Source organism: Gracilinanus agilis, chromosome 5 (genome assembly GCF_016433145.1).
Source record: "Gracilinanus agilis isolate LMUSP501 chromosome 5, AgileGrace, whole genome shotgun sequence".
NCBI lineage: Eukaryota > Metazoa > Chordata > Mammalia > Didelphimorphia > Didelphidae > Gracilinanus > Gracilinanus agilis.
In genome coordinates this window covers 18,394,150-18,414,646 of record NC_058134.1, presented here as the reverse complement: position 1 = coordinate 18,414,646, position 20,497 = coordinate 18,394,150, and the positions used below count along the sequence as shown (strand labels likewise).

Below are 20,497 nucleotides of genomic sequence, written 5' to 3'. Positions count from 1 at the left end.
TGTAGGGCAAGTAGGAGTGAGGAAGCTCTCCCCACTCCCCCTTCCGTGGCCTCAGAGAGCTGCCCGAGGCTTCCAGGGGTGGCTCAGAACTGAGGGAGACTCCATGGAGCTCTCTGAGTGTGAACATGTAAAACAATTGGAAAGCACCCTGTAACTAAACTGGGTCATGTGAAGACAAACCAAAGACAACGAAATTTGGGGCAACTTTTTAAGTGCTAATAAAGCATGAAGTAGTCAAACCACTCCATTAGTACTGACAATTTTTGAATTTGTGGCACTGATTTAGAAGAGGCCGGCGGCACTGGGCATGGGCAGAGCTTCCCCCGAGTGTTTCCACAGGCATACAAGAAAGCAGGCAGACTACCCAAAAGAGGTCTGGGTTGAAAGAGTTATCAAAATGGAAAATAAAAACCCCTCCCCCATGGCCTGCAATCTAGGGGATCCATGGACCCGTGGAAGAGCCCCGAACTAGGCTCCTACACATGAAGTGGACAACAATGAAATAAAACACCCACAGAGCTCCGATACTGGTTTACCTTTAATGTAGTAAGTACTATACAGTCAGAAAGAAGCATATTTTAACTATAGACAAACGTAACCTTCATTTGGGTGTGTTTGTCACATTTTGAATTGCTTGATTACAAAGGTGATTTTTAAAGTTATGCTCAACAGGAAAACTATGCAAAACACACCAACCACCCCTGCGAGCCTTGAGCAACGGCTTGGTATGGAGAGAGCTGTGCTGCCCTGGGATTCTGCCAAGACCACTTTTCCATTGGCTATAAATACAACTGTCAGGTGATTGAAAAATAATCATCCAGATAAATCTAATTACAATTATTTCTCTTTGTTCATAAAAATACTGGATTAAAGCAAATGTGCTTTCTTAAGCAAACATCTCACATGTAAAAGAGTTATTTGCTATGTTGCAAGCATGTAATCTCATACGTGCATCTAAACTTCTAAGAGGATTAAAAAAACTATGTTCATAGACTAAATTCTATCATTTTCTGAAAGTTACCCAAAGAATTACTACACAAGATTGCTATCAGAAATACTTTTATTCCATAATATTTAATCATGCTCAATCACCTATTCAACAGAAACTTGTTTAATCAGTCTGCTAAATTCCTACCACCATAGAATTCTATTTTTCATAGAATTAATCCCTGTACCCTTTATTGATACAATGTTCACAATTGGGGTAATAAATAATGATACGCACACACAGAGGACTTCTGTCTTTTCTTGGAGCAGGTGAGAGTAACAGAGGCTAAATTGCTATCTGCTGATAAGCCCAATATTGATCCTGATGCTAATTCTACTGCACTGAATGCACAGGGAATGGATAATAGTAGTCAGAAAATGCAGTAGATGCTGTATCTGATACGGCTTCGCTAGTGGAGGTGATCTTTCTTTAATGGTAAACTGGAATAATGCATAAAAGAAAGTGACATTCTAGTCAAAATTTAAAACATTCTGATCAAAATGGGTCTGAACGTGCCTTTCAAAGCCCTGCTGGTCATAGTCTGGAGGGAACTGCTCACTGCACATGGGGCACACCTTCCAGTGACTCTCCACATGTTCTTCAAACTTGCTCTGGTCGTAGTTGGGAGGGAACATTAATTCACAGAGGGGACACTTCTTGTGAACATCAAAGCTTGAAGAGACGGGGAGAAGAAGTCATTATTTGAAACACTGACTTTCAGAACTGGGTCCCTCCAGAATTCACACCAGTGTCCACCCTCACATTAGTGACCTCACCCAGGAAATGGAACCACTTACCTGAAGCCAGATGCTTGGGTTGACATGTTTTTGTTGTCAAAGTAAGGCATCAAAGTAAAATGAAGCACGTAACCCCAAGGGGGAAAGCTTCTTGCAATTACCCATAAAAATGAAGGCAACCTAAAAACCCCCATAGCATCTACTCTACTGAATAAGAATTGGCTGCTCTACAGACAAAGCATCAGTTCTACGATGGAGGAGGTGATTACCTGGAATCGAAGCAAAAGCCTGTCCGGTGAGCATGTACAAGCTGGCTTGGAGGATCTGGAGCAGTAAGGGCATTCTCATCATCATCCTGCATAAAACATAAGAATTTCACAGGATTTAGTAATGTGTATCCTGGAATAGACAATTTAACCTGAACATGCTCAAATCTACAGGAAATTAGATCATATGTAAAAGAAAACCCAATATTTTTATTATCTTCTGGTTAGTTTCAGATGAAGATGAATTTGAAAGTCAATTTCTATAAGAATTTTTTTTCAACTTCAATGACTTCAAATATAAACTTCAAATATAAAAGCTGACATCAAAAAATTAAAGGTAAAATGAAGAAATTATTGTTAGATCTATGCATGTGGGAAGAGTTCATGATCAAATAAAGAGATTTAGAGGATCACAGAAGATAAAAAATGAGCAGTTTTGATAAAAAGGTTTTGCCCAAACAAAACCAATGTAGCAAAAATTATCAGGCAAGCAGGTAAATAGACCAAAAAAAAAAAAAAAATTTTTTTTTTTTGCAGCAGGTTTCAGATTTGCGAACAGGTACATTAATGTAATGTTAGTAGAGCTGTGTTACCAGGTTCAACAATTCTGAAAAGCAACTAAGAACTAAGTTTGCCTAAATTATTAAACTATGTGTAACCTTTGACCCAATATACCAGTGATTCCCAAAGTGGGTGCCACCGCCCCCTGGTGGGTGCTGCAGCAATCCAGGGGGACAGTGATGGCCACAGGTGCATTTGGGGACAGTGAATAACTGTAAGGGGGCAGTGATAGTATGTGACGGAGGCGCTAAGTAAGTAATATTTCTTTCTGAAAAGGGGGCGGTAGGCCAAAAAGGTTTGGGAACCATTGCAATATACCAATATTTGGTCTATACCCCCACCCAAGAAGAGACTTACATGTGCAAAAAATATTTACAGCAGTTCTTTCTGTGGTAGCAAATAATTGGAAATTGAGCCCTTCAAACAGGGAATGGCTGAAGAAATTATGGTACATGAATGTGATGGAACTATTAAGAACTGATGGAGAGAGATGGTTTTCCAAGAAAACTGAGAAGACTTGCATGAATGAATTGAAAATGAAGTGAGCAGAACCAGGACAATAATTTATAAAATAAAAACAAGATAGTAAAGATTAGCTACTTTGAAATATGTTGGATCAACACAATGTTTAGGTAATGGACTCAGTGCAAACTGAGATATCTCTCTATGTCTATCTATGGCTACAGCTGCATCTACAGGCAATAGACAATGTAGGGATTTGCTTATGCTGTAGATCTGGAGCAGGAATTTTATTTTTCTTTAACTGGGGTGGCGAATTTACAGCGTAAATATGGGAAAAATTGACTTTAGAAATGTTATTTTGTACTGTCTTAGCTCATTTATCTAAGGATCTGTAGAGAGGGCAGTGACTCAAGACCAAAACTCTGGCAGCAATATGCTCACATTCACATTAAACAAGCACCTCAACCACATGTGGAAGTCTACACCACTGCCAAGTAGTAAAATGCATTAATTCCAGTAAACTCTACTACAATTATAATAAAGTAAAGTGACTAACTGGTTAAAATAAGGAAGAGAAGGTTGGGGGTGGAGGGGAAGAAGTAGGTGATCATTCATGAGCATCTTTTCAAAACAAAAACCTAAGAATAAAGTCTAGCTCAGTTGTCGGTAAGACCCCTAAATTAGCAGAAAACACTGCTTCAGACTCACATTCGTACTCCCCTCAGGCCTGGGCCATCTGGACAAGCTTTCAATGGCAGATCATGCATTTCAATCATCTCTTGAGGTGCAACGGCTAAATCGCCCTCTTTTTCTATCTAACCAGGTAGTGAATGCCACAGTGAACAAACTTGGCCTGGGTTCAAATCCAACCTCAGACACATTCTAGCTGTGTGGCTCTGGGCAAGTCACTTGACCATAAAAACTGGGAAGGGAGTTGTCCAAGCCCTTCCAGGGTTATGAGAATCAAATGGATATTTGTGAAGCACAGTATCTGGGAAATATTAATAAATTATCTTATAAGCAGCTTGATTTCAGGACTATGAAGAAGCTTCAAATCACTACATTAAAAATCCTCACGAGTGGCATCACTCTATGGCATTCTGTCATCAGCATCCGAAGCCATGACCCCTATTCATTCTAGTTTTATATTCACGATGCTTTTGGACCTATCCAGACTCGGAAGAGAGTCTGACTTAATGTGTACTTAAAAAGAAACCCCCGACAGATGCTCCAGAATGAAGGTCCTTGAGGGCAGGAGCTGCTCTGTTCATGTATCCACAGCCCAGAGGTCTGCCGCCATGTCTGGCACAGAGTCAGCAACTAATCAAAGCTTATTAAAATAAACTGGACCTGGAGAGCTGTCTTGGCATCCAGGCTCTCCGTGAAGGCTTCAAGTAAGAGCCTTATTAGGAGGAAGGTCCTTCTATTGACCCACCAGAAAGTGTCCCCTCCAACTATCCTTCCTGGCCCCATTCCTCTTTCACCTGGCAGCCCCTTCACATTGCTGGAGGGCATCTGCAGGCTCCCTCCCTTCTAGTCTTCTCTCTAAATGTTCCCAATCCCTTGAACTGATGCTAATTTGGAATGGGATCAAGGCCCATTTGAGTGGCCTTTCTTGGACATCCTCCACTTGATAACATTCCTAAACCATGACAATAAAATGAGCCCACAGTCCCGACGTGGTCTGACACAGGCAAGTGCCAAGCTGCCCCCTCTCTTTTGGAGACTAGAGCCGAGGTCCCTCCCCACAACACTATGAGGAGCTCAGGATCTACGGAAACCCCCACATTTTTCAGGACAGTCTCCCCTCAGCTCGTACCTAGGTTCAAAACTTAACAACGACAAAAACACGCCACGACCTGATTTAGGCCAACGTTGTGCCCAAGTACCCCCTTTTCAGATTTCTCTGCCATCCAGGGTCTGGACCAGAACATGCAGGGCCAGCAGAGCCCTCAGCACCTGATGGACATCACATGTCCACATCCACAAAGAAATCATCCTCAAGTTACTGGACTCAACAGGTCCCCACACATACAGCCAGGGCCGTCCTGGGGCCTGGACATCGGTGCTAATGTCTTCTGGAAGCTAGGCAGGAATCAGTGGTGACAAATGGGGCACAAGATTTACCATTTTACTTAGCTGGTCGTGGGTGCTCTACAAAACAAAGTATGGGGCAGCCTCCAATACAATCACAGGCATTCTGTGATTTTTCTGAACTGATAGTGAGTTTTTCAAATGATACTTGGCTGTCACTACCACCATTTTCCTAAGAAGCGCCACCAAGGAGGAGATGGTATTTCAGCTCTGCTGAGTTAATTTCAGTCAGTAAAACAATTCATAAAAGCATAATGGAAACCTTCAATTTGAGGAATTATGTTTTAATTAACAACTGATCATTTACAATCCTTCTGCAAAATGGCAGTTTTTCATCATGCAAATGACTGCACCAAAACGTCCATTTGCAAAAAGGGCAGATATGATAAGTAAAAAAGCCAAATATGACTCTTCCAAAACACTTCTTCTCTCAAGCCTCCCACACCACTCCCCCTGAGCTGATACCCTACATCTCATGCCTCGTGCGTGCTCCATAAGCAGCTCAAACTCACTATTAACAAACTGTCTTTCCTCAAGCTTTGATTGATATTTTCCCAAATTTAATTAACTTTGTTTTCCCCTCATGATTTCTGTATCTAACAATAAATAAAATTGCTACCATTCCAAGAGATCAAGACAGCATTTCTAGGATACTGATTATATTCTACCAAATATGTAAGTCACCAAAAAGACATAACCACCTGATAACCCAAGATCTTACTTTCCTATTTCTGTATCTAACAATGTCTGCAATTTTAAATTGTGGCACCAAATTAATAATGAAAAAGAGTATGTGAATTTTTCAAAAGTCTGTAAGTGTGCTCTATAGAAGTACTCATATTTTATTGGATAAAAGTTTACTTTTATGCTTACCAATGAGGGTACAAATTTATCATTATTTTTGGAGACTTTCAATGTGTCAACATACAAAGGAGACAGCAACTGAAGTCACGACAATTAAATCAAAGATAGGAAATGAGGACGCATAATTCTGAGGACACTTCTTAAATACTGAAAGCCTTTACTTATACTAAAAAATTTCAAAATCACCTTGTTTTTAAATTTCTCTAATATCTCAGTCCTAGAAGCAAAGCCTAACGAGTACAGCATTCTTAACTCTCTTCCCCACCATTAGCAGCTGTGTCTCTTCTGGTCAACATAAATCTCCTGCTGTGATGTCAATGACTGCTTTCTTCTAAGTCATAGCAACAGAGCACCTCGAACAGAATGCTGCTCTTCGGAGCTCAGATTCCACTTCAGAAAGCATCTGGGGAATCACGAGCAGAACACTTCTCATTTACAGTCTCAATTTTCTAACAAATAAAATGGGGAAAATGTTATGCCTAACTCAGAAGGGCTTTGCAAACCTGATGTTATATGAAGAAGTTACTACATCATGTATAATGTTTTTACCCACATATTGTATTCATTATCATTTGCGTTATCCTCCCTCCCTCAATCCTGACTGGCTTTGTCTCTCAAATTAATAAGAGTATCACATTTGCCTTGGGCTAGTTCTATTAAAAAGATATACTTGGTAACAGAAGATAAAATCCCTTAAACAGTAAAAAGGTGGCATGGGAACTAAACTAAAGCACTTGACCCAAAGATTGAAGATCTTTGTACAAATTGCCTTTGTCCTATCTTTGGGGTGACCTGCTTGCATCCTGACTTACTTTATTCCTCTGAGCTTAATTTATGCCTTCTCTCTCCAGCTACCTAATAGAGCTATTTCTTCACTAACACTGCTTTGCCATTCATTTGTATCTTTAAAAATTATTTTACTGTGGAATCCTTGAGTGCTCCAAGTAATTGTACTGTCATTCATTTACAGCTTTCTTTTAATGTGCAGAAATTAAAATTATGTTTTAGAATAGTACTCCCAACAGATCTTCATTTCTGACTGCCATAAAATGTAAAGATAAGAAACTGTGATAGTATATACAAATTGGTTTCTGTCTGGTGTAAAGAATCTGTGTGGAGAAACAGTAATCCAAGGTTACTTCCTATTCAAGCATATTAGAGCCTTTCCATCTCATTACCAAATCTCGGTGTGTCAGCAAATGAGCACAAGACTCTAACACTGCTTCTTATGGGTTTGCAGGAGGGCAAAGCACAGATTTAAAAAAAAAATCTCTGCTAATTAAACTGAAGCAGATGACTAAGGAAGAGAAGAGCTTGTCACAGGTAATGTCGGAGCCAAGAATGATCAGATTAGATATGCAAAATGGGAAGTAAAGGTGGGGAAAAGCAGTAAGAAAATATTCCAGACCTTAAAAAGGCTGCAAAAGTTCTGACAGTTTTCCTAATTATTCCCAGTAATGGACATAGGAGGCCAAATGGCAGAAGAGAGAAATACATTTTTCTCCATTATGGGTGCTGAGCACCAGGGCTAAAACCATGCCTGTCTGAACACTGATCAGCTTCTGCAAAGGTTAATAGCAATTAAATGCAGCAAACTAGATTAAATGAGAAGCAGGTCATGATACCACTGTTCTTGCAAAGAGCACAATAAAGTAATTCTTTTAAATCCATCTTGGACCACAGCTCATCAAAAAAGAGCAAGGAGAAAGAAGCAAACTAATTTAGTGAATGGTTAAGAAATCCCTTAAATGCAATCAAAGCATATAATGACGTGTTACACAAGCAGAAACATGTTCATCCAAGGGATGCACCATTAAACAAAAGGAGAAAGACATCTAAGGGAAGTTCACACAATAACACTGGAGAGGACTGGAGTCTTTTCTAGGTAAATACTCTTTTCATTCAAATAATTCCAAGCTTCAAGTGGGCACAGAAATAAAACAGACATCTCTCTCTCTCTAGCAGTCCTTATTTGAAAAAATTTCTACTCACAAGTATTAATTTTTAAATAAAAACACTTTCAGCCTGATAACTACTTTTAAACAAGTTTAAGCAAGACTAAAGGGGCAGAGTTAGAGCTAAACGTGACCCTTGAAGGGCATCTCATCCAAACATCCAATCCAATGTCTCCTTATCTATCAAGGTTATATGGCTTACCTGAGCTCATTAAGACTAAGGTCTCAGTCACAGGATTTCTGACTCAACGCACTTTCAACTATACTATGCTGCCTCTCCAGTATGTCCATCAAAAACACAGGCTATCTATTACTTTAATGAAAATCCTACAGAATAAAGAAAATGGTTCTGAGGCACTTTTATGACTGATTCTCTAACTCAAAAGACAATTGAAATGCTGCCAGGTTTTCCAAATTAGTGGCCACACCTGTATGGTATTCTAATAAATTAGTTAGACAAAGAAAAGAGAAACTTGGTTTACATTGCTGTCTTCAGGGTCTTCTAAACCATCAGGCCGACTAAGGTTTCGGGCAGGCTGGCTACAGACTACGTTGTCTTCCAATTCCCACAAGAATGTTCTTGCAGGTGGCCTCTGGATTTCATCTGGGTAAAATGCACCATCTGCTCCATCTGAAATAAGAATCATAAAAGAACAGGAAAATATAATCCTAAAATTGATCTTTTATTTTTATCAAAATTAGGTGAGAAAATAGCTAAAATACATCCCAAATTCCTCAAAATTGAAAGTATTTTTTAAATAATTGAAATGCATATAACATTTATATAATGCTTGATGGTTTAAAAAACAATTCTACATCTGTTGTTTTGTGTCCTCCCAGCATGATAATAGGGAGATAAAATCACCATATCTTAATTTCCCTGATTTGCAGATGAAGACACTCAGATATTCAGTGACTTGTGCCTATGCCCACACATTTAGTGATTGCAAGAAGCAGGATTCAAATTCATATCTCTGCTAAATCTTTGGCCAATGTTTTTTCCACTATTCAGAAGTTATTTAATTTTTAATTAAAACTTGAACTTAAAAATTAGAACTATTTCTCTCCACTGTCTACCCACACAAGAAAATCATACCTCGCCATAAACTTTTGTGCACTTATGTACAAAAGTTCTGTCATTCTCCAGCATAAGTCAAAACTCTGAAATGTCTCTGAAAACCCACCTCTTGTGTCCTGGGTTGCATAGGGATTTCCAAACTGTAGGACTGGCTTCCTATTTGGCACTGAAGGAACAGGCGCATTCTGCTCTTTGAGGGTATTGCTCCCAGGGGATTTCCAGGAATTCTGACCTTCCATGACTCTTTCTGCTGGATTTTCAAGTCTTCTTGTAAGCACCTAGAAATCAACGACAAAATCAACTAGACCATAAACAAACTAAGGAATCAAACTTTTTATGGATAAGACAGCAGGAAACAAATACGGTATGTGAAATAATGACCACAGGGTACCTTTTTCACTGTTTCCAAAATGCAACCTACATCTCCCCAAGTTCTAATAAACAGGCCCTTGCCCAATTGAGTCTCACCTCAACTTCAAATTCCTCCCTTCTTTTGAAGTATAGTTCAAACACTGCCTCTCTTTATCCTTATCTCTCTCAAATGCATGTATTTTCCCTCTAACTCCTTAATTTGGGAATGGAATAATCATTTCTTAAGCATTTCGTTTGTGCCAAGCACCACGTTAAGCACTTTAACAATTATGAACTTGTTTGATCTTCACAACAACCCTGGGAGGTGGGGTCTATTAATATACCCATTTTATAGTTGAAGAAACTGAAGCAGACAAAAAAAGTTAAGTGACTTGTCCACAGTCACAGAGCAAGTAAAATATCTGATGCTGACTTTGAACCCCCGTGTTCTATGCACTGAGAATGTAGGTGGGTATCTGTGTCTGTGCTTGTATGTGTATGGTATGGTATGGTATCTAGATTGCAAGGATCAAATGAGCTAATAATTGTGAAGCATTCTTCAAACCATAAAAGCACTCTATTCATGGTGGCTATTATTCTTTCTAGAGTTATTGTTGGGGCAAGGGAAGTTGTTCTCCTATGTATGGGCCTATTCATAAAGCCAGCATGGTAGATAGAAGTGATCATGGAGCCAGGAATACTTCAAGCTGTGCCTCTCCCACACGTGGCTTCAGGAGGTCTTTTTCGGGGTAACTGGCACCCAGAGATTCTAACAATGAATGAAGGCCCCCAGTGCAGGCCTGTAGGAAAGCAGGGATAGTTTCATTCTCAGTATTTGTGTCCTCAGTGCCTGGCACTTAGCAGCTGCTTAACAAATATTTGCTGATTGAATACAAAATGGATTTTGGAACTGTTCTAAATGCATCATATGATTTCCAAACACAATTCAGCCCACTCTCCTGGTCCTGTTTGAATTGTGGACCCAGATCTAGCGGGTCTCCTGCTAATTCTATATGGCTACAAATCAGAAGACACTTAGTTACCACCTGTGACACCTAAGCTCTATGACCCAGTTTCCTCAGGCCAGGTACAGGAGGAGAGATTCAGAAGCCTCTAAAACTCAAAACTATATACAGCACACACAAATGGCTATACCATGTGGATGGGATTCCTGATTCATTAGCTGATGACATGCCCACAAGGAGTGATAAGAAAGATCAAGCCACCAAGAGAGAAATGGCAAGAGCCACAGGCAGCTCTCTGAAAAAGGCACACTGAGGTCAAATGTGGTCCAAAATGGAGCCTACATCAGTATTCCGTGGGCACCTTTATTGGGGGCGACTACACTGATTTCTTATAAGGAGACCCAGGGTAGGGATCGATCCCCAGGATTCCAGAGAAGAGCAGGCTGTAACGAGGCGGACAAGAGAAAGAGTTCCAAGTCATGGCTAGGGAGCACTAATGAGCTCACCCATGTGACTTACCTCACATGATTATGAGAGAAAAGGGTTTTGCAAACTTTCAAGCACTCTGAGGAGAGCTAATATAACTGCTAAAGATGACATATGAGTTTGGAAATCTTCTAATAGGAATGACTTTACCATAAGATAGCCAAAAAACTCAAGCCAACCACAGGAGAAAACTGTAAATCTGAAAATAATGGCTTTCTTAAAAATCAGGGGTAGCTAGATGGCTCAGTGCATTGAGAGCCAGGCCTAGAGACGGGAGGTCCTGGGTTCAAATCTGGCCTCAGACACTTCCTAGCTGTGTGACCCTGGGCAAGTCACTTAACCCATTGTCCAACCCTTACTACTCTTCTGCCTTGGAATGGATAGTCAGTACTAATTCTAAGACAGGAGATAAAAGTTTTAAAAAAGATAAACACATCTATGATCAGAAAAGACTCTAAAATAAAAAGGGAAAGGCACTGCTAGTCACAGCAAGGATCCTGGTGCCACTTTATTTTTACTTCCCTCATGTTGAATATTTCTCAAAGATAAGGGTTTAGAAAGAAAGTATAAAAGCAGTATTTTTCCTTCTCACTAAGAAATTTGGGAGGTACATTCTGAGTAAACAAGAAGGTAAAAAAGAAGTCCATAATCCAACATTTTAAATTTATCATGTTTAGCAGTTTGTCCTTTTTGTCTTCGTGGCATGGACAAAGTTATCATATTACATTACTATGAGTGAAATTACCTGTGTCACAAATTTCAAAAACGTGCCTCTTTGGGTATATACGAATAATTTTTAAGTATCCACATTTTCTGTTACAGGTATGTCAGCTTATTGCTTCAGTTAAATGGACTAAATGCCTGTTAGTTTGGTGACAATGGTTATGACATGACCACATGTTTTATACTAACTTCAATGTAACTGTTCCCTAGGTAGAACGACACGTCACAAGGATCTGTAAGATATCTAGCACTACAGTTGTATCTGATCCAGAGATTTGGCTAAAGATTTAACTCATTTTTAAAAATGGATTGCTCACTACTTGTCTTAACGTCAAAGCAAAGCTCACACTCAGCTTGTTAAGCCTAACACAAAACTAAATTAAATTTATGGTCTTGAATAATTTTTTAAACAACATTCATTAGTACAACAATCACAAGGTATCAGCCATATAGAATAAAAGCCTTTAAAGTTAAGTATCTATGAATCTATTTTACACAACTGTAAAAAGAAGTTGCAAGGCAATCTGCTATATACTAGAGCCATTATTTAAAAGGGTGAACACACCCCATAGTAAATACTCCATTATTAGTGTTTGTTTATACCAATTGTAAACACTAATACAACCTACTTTGGTGTCTTCAAACCTATGCATTTCTTCTATCCCTGTAGTATCTTTTAGATACAAGGTTTACTACTCTACTCCCTTCACCTCGGCTGGACATTGAAGAGGCAACAAAGCCGTGCTTAAAAGCCACTGTGCTTCCTCTAAAACTGCTGCATGTTACCAAAGAAAAAGCAAATGCACAATAATCCACTATTCCATCTATACACTGGATTTTTCAAGACATTACTCTATGCAAACCAAACATTAACAATACAGAAGATGAGCCATTTTTTGGAGAATGGTTTTAAGATTAGAGTCCCAATGACCAAGTCCAAAATTATTTATTCTGGGTATATTTGCATTGTCTTAACCTAATTTTCATAACTGCTTCCTTCTCTAACCTGCATTCTGAAAAGCACGGGTCTTCTGATGTACTCTCATTCCTACCTTCTCCTCCTTCTCTCTGGTGAGAGTTTCCAACTGGAAGGTCATATCATGGATTTCTTGATCTCTCTGCACCAACTCAACCTGTACAAAAAGTCAGCATTAGTCCATTTAAAGAATAAGGTTTAGCAGCCTCCACTCATTCCTTTTACCTCCATTCACATTCTTCTACTGAAATTACCCTCCAAGGTCAACCATAACCTCTTAATTGTCCAATCCCAGGATTTTTCATAGCTATCCTTTTCCATGTGGCAGTCGGCACAGTCAATTCTTTCCTTGACTCTGAACATCCCCTTCCTGTTTTCCTCCTCTCCTCTTCACAAGCAATTTCCAATATGATGTTTTGGCCGATCTTCTTTTCTCTCCCCTCCTCATCTACTCCCACAACATCAATTCTGTACCCCATGCAGATGGTGTACATGGGTGGAAACATGTGCCTCCCATCCTGATTTCTCTACCAAGAGATTAGTAATGCTTTTTGAACCTTCTATTGGCCACAACTGTGCCATGAAAAACCTGAAAGTGTTTATCTCAAATGAAACCTTTCTTGACTTGCCTCCTTTCCACTATAGGGAGTGTGACCATTGTGAAAGGCATTCAAAAGCTCAGTAATTTTCATATGTGCCTCATGCCCATGCCCACCCCATCCAATCTAGACAGTTAAATTCATTCTTTCTTTGCAATGTATCTGCACAAACTCTTCAATGCCGCTAGAAAAATGCAAGTTCCAATCAATCTATTTGAGTCACCTGAGACACCCTGTATAAATAAGGTGCTGGCACGGTATCTAATGCAAGTAAATGCAAAGCTGTGTAAGAAATGGAAGGGACACGCATGTTTCCTATTATGACAGTGAACCACAAGAAGACGACTCAACACTTAGAATTAGAAAACAAACAGGCAACACAGAGATAGTGTAAAGGATCGACCTTTCTAGGCTCTCCGTACTATTCACAAACAAACAAGGGCCACACTGACTTTATATTGGTCTTCCACCTCCGCAAGGCGCAGTTTCAGCTCCTCACTGATTTTCACCTGCTCCTTCCATTTCAACTCCATTTTGGCCAACTCGTCAGCATAGGTGCTACATTTGGCCCTCTCGTCCTACAAGACACAAAGAAGGTTATCAAGTCATGTTGATTATGCTTATTATTCACTGTTTCTAAACCCTCACCTTCCCTCTTAGAATCCATACTGTGTATTGGTTCAAAGGCAGAAGGGCAGCAGCAAGGGCTAGGCAATGGGAGTTAAGTGACTTGCCCAGGGTAACAAAGCTACAAAGCGTCTGAGGCCAGATTTGAACCCAGAACCTCCTGTCTCTGGACCTAGCTCTTTGGTTATTCATTTATGCAGCTCAAATTATGAGAACAAAGTAACTATCAGTTGAATTTCAGACCAACTATGTCTAGATTTATGCAGGGATGAGGCCACAGTTTACAGATGGGTCACTCACCTTCTAGTATATTCTACCTGCTTAGTACATTTTAACTTCACTGCCAACACCTCAACAGTCCAAGACATTGAGAGTAACTCTAAAAGCTAAGTAGTCCACAGGAAACGGAAATGTCAAGACGTGGGTGCTCACGTGTCCGTCTATCCTTCAAGTTATCACATGAAGGAAAATGAGCGTAGCTGAGGACGTGTGGTGGCCAGATCAGCCGACTCCCTCTAAAGAGCATCATCCCAAGTGGTTCCGAGGTAAGTAGAGACGATACTTCTAACCGTGTTAGAACCCAGAGGTTCAGTGATTGCCTCGGACCACACTGTGTGTCAGAGGCCAGAATGACCACCAGCCCACTCTCCATCGGACCATGTGTTATACTGAATCTCTGCGAGCCAGGAGTTCACATTGTGATTGACAGGCGGATCTGCTGGATGTCGGAATGTTCCCAGAGGGGCATGCGGGGGGTATAAATCCACCCTGGCAGCCCTGGCAGGGGTCCTTTCTTTCCCTGGGTCCTGAGATCAGTGGATCCTGGTCTTTTGTGGGATTAAGACTTGTAGACTCAGACTTGCAAACTCCTCCTGTTTGTTCCTATAACATCAACAACCTGTACCCAGACCATCATTTCTGATTCTGCTGCCCCTAGATAGTAGGAAGTCAATCATCTTAGTTATCTAGGTTTCCCAGGGCCCGGGAGGGATCCGGGAAGTGGGCAGGAGAAGAAGAGGGTGGAAAGGGGTGGATATCTCAAACTGGTTAGGCAAATCATCTAGAGAAGAAGCTGACACATCATACAGCAGTTTGCCTACTCTGGTGTGGCTGTGGCCAGGCTGGACCAGAGAGAAGCTAACCATCCTAATTCATTTACTTGCCTACAGTTTAGAGATTCATCATTACCAAATTAATTAGGGTCTCTCAATACCTCTATCCAATCCCATTATCCTTCTTTGTTTAAAGTACCTTCCTGAAGTGGTTATTCATAGCTTCTTTGGGAAGGGGGAGACGCAAGCTAAAGCTAAAGCTTTACCAAGCTAAAGAGCCCAATATGTAATATCAATCAACCCCAGGTGGGTCCTGAAGGGATATCATCCATTGACCTAAAGGATCCTGCCTGGACACTGTTACAAAGGAGGGAGGTGTCATCTCATCCTCTCTATACTTCATCTACATACATCTAGGAGTATTATTATAACACATGCCACTATTGGGAAGGAGTGGAAGAAAAGGAAGCATCCATCTGCCTCAGTAAAGAATACCCAACAAATCCAAACTGATAAACAGTTGTCAGGGAGTAAAACTAAAAGTCCTGAATAATCCAAAAGGATAAGCATAGGGTGGCAGCATCAACTGGCAGTTCTCTTTTCTATTTTTTGAATAGGGTCACAGACTGATTAATTCTGCACAACCACTACAAACTGAAAAACGTCCTCTTTTAAAATGAAGACTAAAAATAGCAGGAAAGTAAATTGAAATATGATTATCCTAGCTTCTAAAATAAATGTTGCTGTGGGAGGACTGAAGTGAGCAGAACTAGAGAAATACTGTACACACAGTAACAGCAACATTGTAATGACATTCAAACATGAAGTCTTTAACTACTCTGATCAATAATAAGATGATCCATTACACCAAAGAACTTGGTCAAAAATTCTATCCCAGCGACAGCTGGGTAGCTCAGTGGATTGAGAGAGCCAGACATTGAAACGGGAGGTCCTGGGTTCAAATCTGGCCTCAAACACTTCCTAGCTGTGTGTGACCCTGGGCAAGTCACTTAACTCCCACAGCCTGACCCTGACCACTCTTTTGCCTTGGAACTAATACCCAGTGTTGACTCTGAAGATGTTAAGGGTTTAAAAAATGCTATCCACCTGGCAAGAAACAGAAATTGAGGGGAGTCTATCAATTGCAGAATGGTTATATAAGTTGTGACATAAGATTGTGATAGAATACTATTGTGCTATAAGGCACAGGAAGTTTCCTCATAGAGGAGGTCTCATTCCAATTAAATCACAGGTCAGAAAAACCTGAAACTTATGTAAGAAGGGAAAATGGGAATTATTATGGTTGGATTAGATATTTAAGGTTTGGTTACCAGAATGACTTTTATAGTGGTTTATTTACACTCAGGAAGGTTGAAGGAAGGGAAAAAGAGAAACTCTGGCCCAGACCAGAGGCCAGAACCAGGTAGGGCTTCAGAGGCCCCAGCAGAGGGCACAGAGGTGAATTAAACAAGGCTTCTAGCCACAAGGCCTCCTCTAAAATGAGAGGCCTCCTTTGAGGCTGGAGCCTCCAGAAACGCCAACGAGTCCCTTGTTTTTGATTTGTCACTTACTGTGACTTGTGGGTCACAGACCTCGTTCCCTCCACACTTAATTCTAAATTGGGTGGGGTGACATTATTTCTGGTGGCTAAAGTCTAAAGAATGAATGAGGGTGAGTTAATTCCATTTACACACATTCATATATGAATACAAATAATGACTAATATGATACAAAGTGCAGCGAGTAACTAGAAGAACATTGTATATAATAACTGTGAACTTAATCTCAAGAATACAAAGATCCACAGCAATATGGAATAATGTACAGGAATAATGATAAAAATGCTATCCACTCCTAGAATTGTTGGGAGTCTTGAGTGCAGATACAAGCATACTACTTCAGTTTTATTTTCTTCATTTGTTATGAGTGTGCATGTAGCGTGTATCTTCTTTCACAGCAAGATCAACATGGAAATATGCTTTGCATGATCATACAAGTATAAAAGGAAAAGCAGGATAGAGAAAACAGGAAAGAAAAAAGGGAAACTCAAAGTTCTAGAAAATAAAATGTTTTGTGTATTTGGGAAAAAAATAGTATCCAAAAAAAGAGAAGACCTGGTGTGAGATCCAAAGTGCAGATTGAACCACATTTTTTTCCATCCTTTATTTTTCTTGCTTTCTTTTCTCCCAGAATATGGCTAAGCATGAAAATCTAACTTCTTAACTTCTACTGGGTAGGCAAAGGTTATAAAAGAGGGAGAGAATTTAGAACTGAAATTAAAATGCATGACAGGTTTACAGATTTAGAGCTAGCAAGTACCTAGGACACTAGGTCCAATGGCCTAGTTTTTAAAAGGGGGAGCCTGAGACCTGGAGGAGTTAAATGCTTGCCCAAAGTGATACAGGTACTGACTCCAAGCCCAGGGCTTTATGATCAGAGTGTGAGTGGGGCTCAGGCTCAAATTCTGCCTCACCCTCTTATTACATTAATTGTAATAATTAATTGTAAACATTAATTAATAATAATAAATAAGTGTTAATTGCAGGAAAAACCTAACCTTTCAGAGGCTGTTTCTTCTGGAAAATGCAAAGAGCCACTTGCGTGACCTTTCTCACAAAGTCAAATGTGCACAAATTCAAGTGCTAACTCAAAGAGAATTATTACTATTATCAAAGAATCACATAGACTAGGAATATCAAGCTTCAGCATACCATTTTTTTTTTTTAAAAGAACAAGGCTGAGGGGGCAGTTGGGTAGCTCAGTGGAGTGAGAGTCAGGCCTAGAGACAGGAGGTCCTAGGTTCAAATCCGGCCTCAGACACTTCCCAGCTGTGTGACCCTGGGCAAGTCACTTGACCCCCATTGCCTACCCTTACCACTCTTCCACCTATAAGTTAATACACAGAAGTTAAGGGTTTAAAATTAAAAAAAAAAGTAAGGCTGAACCTCTACCATATAGAGAGATGTGACCCTAAACAAGTCCTTTCCCTCTTGGAGCTCTGGTAAGGTCTCAAAGACTCCTGGGGCAGAGACTGGGCTGACTTTGCATGAGCACAGGAAGTTTTCTCATCAAGGAGGCTTCATTCCAATTAAAGTAGAGGTCCAGTCTCTACCCTTAAGCCAAAGTCTAAAATAGTGACACATGGTTAAGAAGAAAAGCAGTTTGCAGCAATGAGCAAGGCATCAAGTTAGTAAACAGAACAAGTGCCTAAAAGCATAAAACTCCTAGCTGGCTTTAGGTTCAGCTTTCCAAAGCCACTGACTTACCAAGAGCAGTTGTTTACATTTCTTATACTTTTCTGTTTTCTCAGCAATCTCTTTGGTCATTTCGCAGACTTGGTTCTTTGTTACCCTCTCAGAAACCATCTCAGATGTGGCAAGTCCAACTATTAAAAAAAAAAAAATTTAAGTGCTGATAAGAAATCTCCTATTTCACCTCTTAAACTTAACTACAGCTTAGGTGGACAACGGTCAGCCCATTGTCCAAAGTGCTACATTTTACAAGCCACTTTTCCCTTTAAATGCATTATCTTGATTAAAACTCAATTTAACTTTGAAAGAGGGCAGCCTTCACTCTCCTTCTACAAATACAGGTCAATCTTTAAAAGTATTAATACACCACTGATATTTGTGTCCTCTTTCACGTAGATTCTCCCATTTCTAGCCCATATATCCCTCCCTGGACATGCCTGCTCCTTCTCTAAGCCTTTTGTTGCCCTTCTGCCATAAATTTCTCCAGCAGGATTCACCCCAAAGACCTTCTCCCAGATCTATATACATGTGTTGACTAGGATGGAACCCAAAAACTTCCCTCTAAGAGTCAGACCTTGTTGCTGCTGTCCTCACAGAAAGGAATAGGTCCTAAGCATTTCTCTGCTAAAATCTTTTTCATGGAGAATCTTTCCTGACAATCTGTTGCAGCCTATTCGTGCCCAACACCCATTTCTCCACTGCTCTGTGGCATTTCATTACCATCACCATCCCATCCCACCAAAGAATGCTGCCTTTCTTAATAAGTTATAATAAAACTCAGTGCAACAGTAGTGGTAGCAGCAAAAGAAGTGCAACCAACGCGAGCATACCCTGCCTGGGCTAGGGCCCAACAAGTGTGGTCCAGCCTCCTGTTCATCCCCCAGAAGGACGAATGACCAAACCTGACCCCAAGAGAGGTGCAAAAGAACACTGGAAAGATTAGGGGGCAAGAAAAACACGGCTGTCTGAGCACTGTCCCTCCCCCACTACCTGCTCTCTAGAAAGCAAACAAGGGGATACACTGGGAAATGTTGGCAAAGTTAAAACATAAAATAGTAGTAAATAAAATTTTGTTTTTAAAAAGGGCCTTTTGAGTCATGAAAAACTTTAGGTCATGAAAAGCAATGCATCCCCCCCAGAACAATCTACTCCACACCCCACCTCTTACCCAACTTCAGGCCCAGTTTACTTCCCAGGCACAATGTGTGCCCCAAGATTACATACTAATGGACCAGTTCTACGAAGCATCCATTCTGGTCAATAGACACTGCTAACCAGGCTGGTGTCTGGCAGGAGGAATTGGGCCAAATGCTCAGCTCTAAGGCCAACCCCCAAGGCCCAGGCACTGCTTCAGTCATAGGAAGTTCCTCTTCCATCTGGCTGTGCTGGATGTCCTCCAAGACAGTGGACAACCCCAGGACAACACTGGTTAGGGCCTCATTTTCTAATTGTAATCAGAGGGTTAAACACGTATGTAATAGGAAGGAACCTACAAGAAGCTGTTTTCTTCTTCAAATTTGCCTTTATAATGTCAAAGCCAAAAGTCAAAATGACAACTCCTTGTGGTGATATTCATCATTTGCCCCATTTCCTTTTAGTGTCACCAAATGCTTTAAATAGGTCAGGTTAGAGCTGATAAGGGCTGTGCACTGGATAATCCCCTTATTTTTTCTTGTGCTCTTTGCTCTAAGGATTCAATCATAAGGCTCTGCTATGGAATTCTAAAGGAAATGGTCTTTTCAAGCTGAAGATAATTCAAGATTAAGGATACCTGTGCCAGCTGACAGCTTAATGGTAATGGGAGGGTCAGCTATCTCTGTGTTGCTTGAGGCATCCGTCACTTTCTGCTGGTTTCCAGTCTTCTTTATGTAAAGACAGATCACTATTAGTATTCTATTCAATATCTCAACAAAGATTTATTAAATACTTTTCTTATCACTGAAAATACACGTGATCCTTTTTAAAGAGATTTTTGCATAGTAAGCCATCTGGTAAGAGAAGGAATGATACTTTAATAAGAGACATTTTTTTAATTGTGGCTAGAAGACTAGAAAAGCTAATGCTACAAGATTAACAGAGTGTGCTTTTGGTTTCAAATCTCTTGTAAATCACTTCTATGATCAGAGCCCTTCACAAAAGCTGCCTCTCCAAACCAACATTAGACTCCTCGATGGCAGACCCCAAATGGGCTCAATTACCACAAAGCAGAAACCATGCCCAGGAGCCACAAGCAAGGTTGTTAGCAAGCTTTCCCAAGTGGCCCACGGCTGTATTCCTCTTTCCTACACTGTCTCTTCAGTCAAATGAGAGAGTAGATGGGACTCCCCCTGAGGTCTCATGGTCCTGGGTTCCCAGGTACCAGGTGTCAGACAAAATAAGGAAATAGGCGGTCCTGGTACTGCTAGCATGATGGCTTCACAATTCTCCCAATTAAAGCTGACTTTTATCGAATATCAAAAAAG

At 40.4% G+C, this 20,497-nt stretch overlaps 1 protein-coding gene across 2 annotated transcripts in view; it reads right to left on the bottom strand.

Annotated features, from left to right (window-relative positions):
- Positions 1-525: 525 nt before the first annotated feature.
- TAX1BP1 (Tax1 binding protein 1) overlaps positions 526-20,497 on the bottom strand; it is a 62,092-nt gene continuing 42,120 nt past the window's right edge. The window contains exons 11-18 of one of the 2 annotated variants that reach the window (XM_044677368.1): positions 19,807-19,897; positions 18,051-18,169; positions 13,558-13,683; positions 12,583-12,663; positions 9,112-9,283; positions 8,410-8,558; positions 1,995-2,080; positions 526-1,660 (exon numbers count right to left, since the gene is read on the bottom strand). In XM_044677368.1, coding sequence (XP_044533303.1) covers positions 1,459-1,660; positions 1,995-2,080; positions 8,410-8,558; positions 9,112-9,283; positions 12,583-12,663; positions 13,558-13,683; positions 18,051-18,169; positions 19,807-19,897 — 1,026 coding nt within the window. In that variant the 3' untranslated portion in view covers positions 526-1,458. The remainder of the gene's footprint in view (positions 1,661-1,994; positions 2,081-8,409; positions 8,559-9,111; positions 9,284-12,582; positions 12,664-13,557; positions 13,684-18,050; positions 18,170-19,806; positions 19,898-20,497) is intronic. The other variant, XM_044677369.1, reaches the window with a different exon arrangement.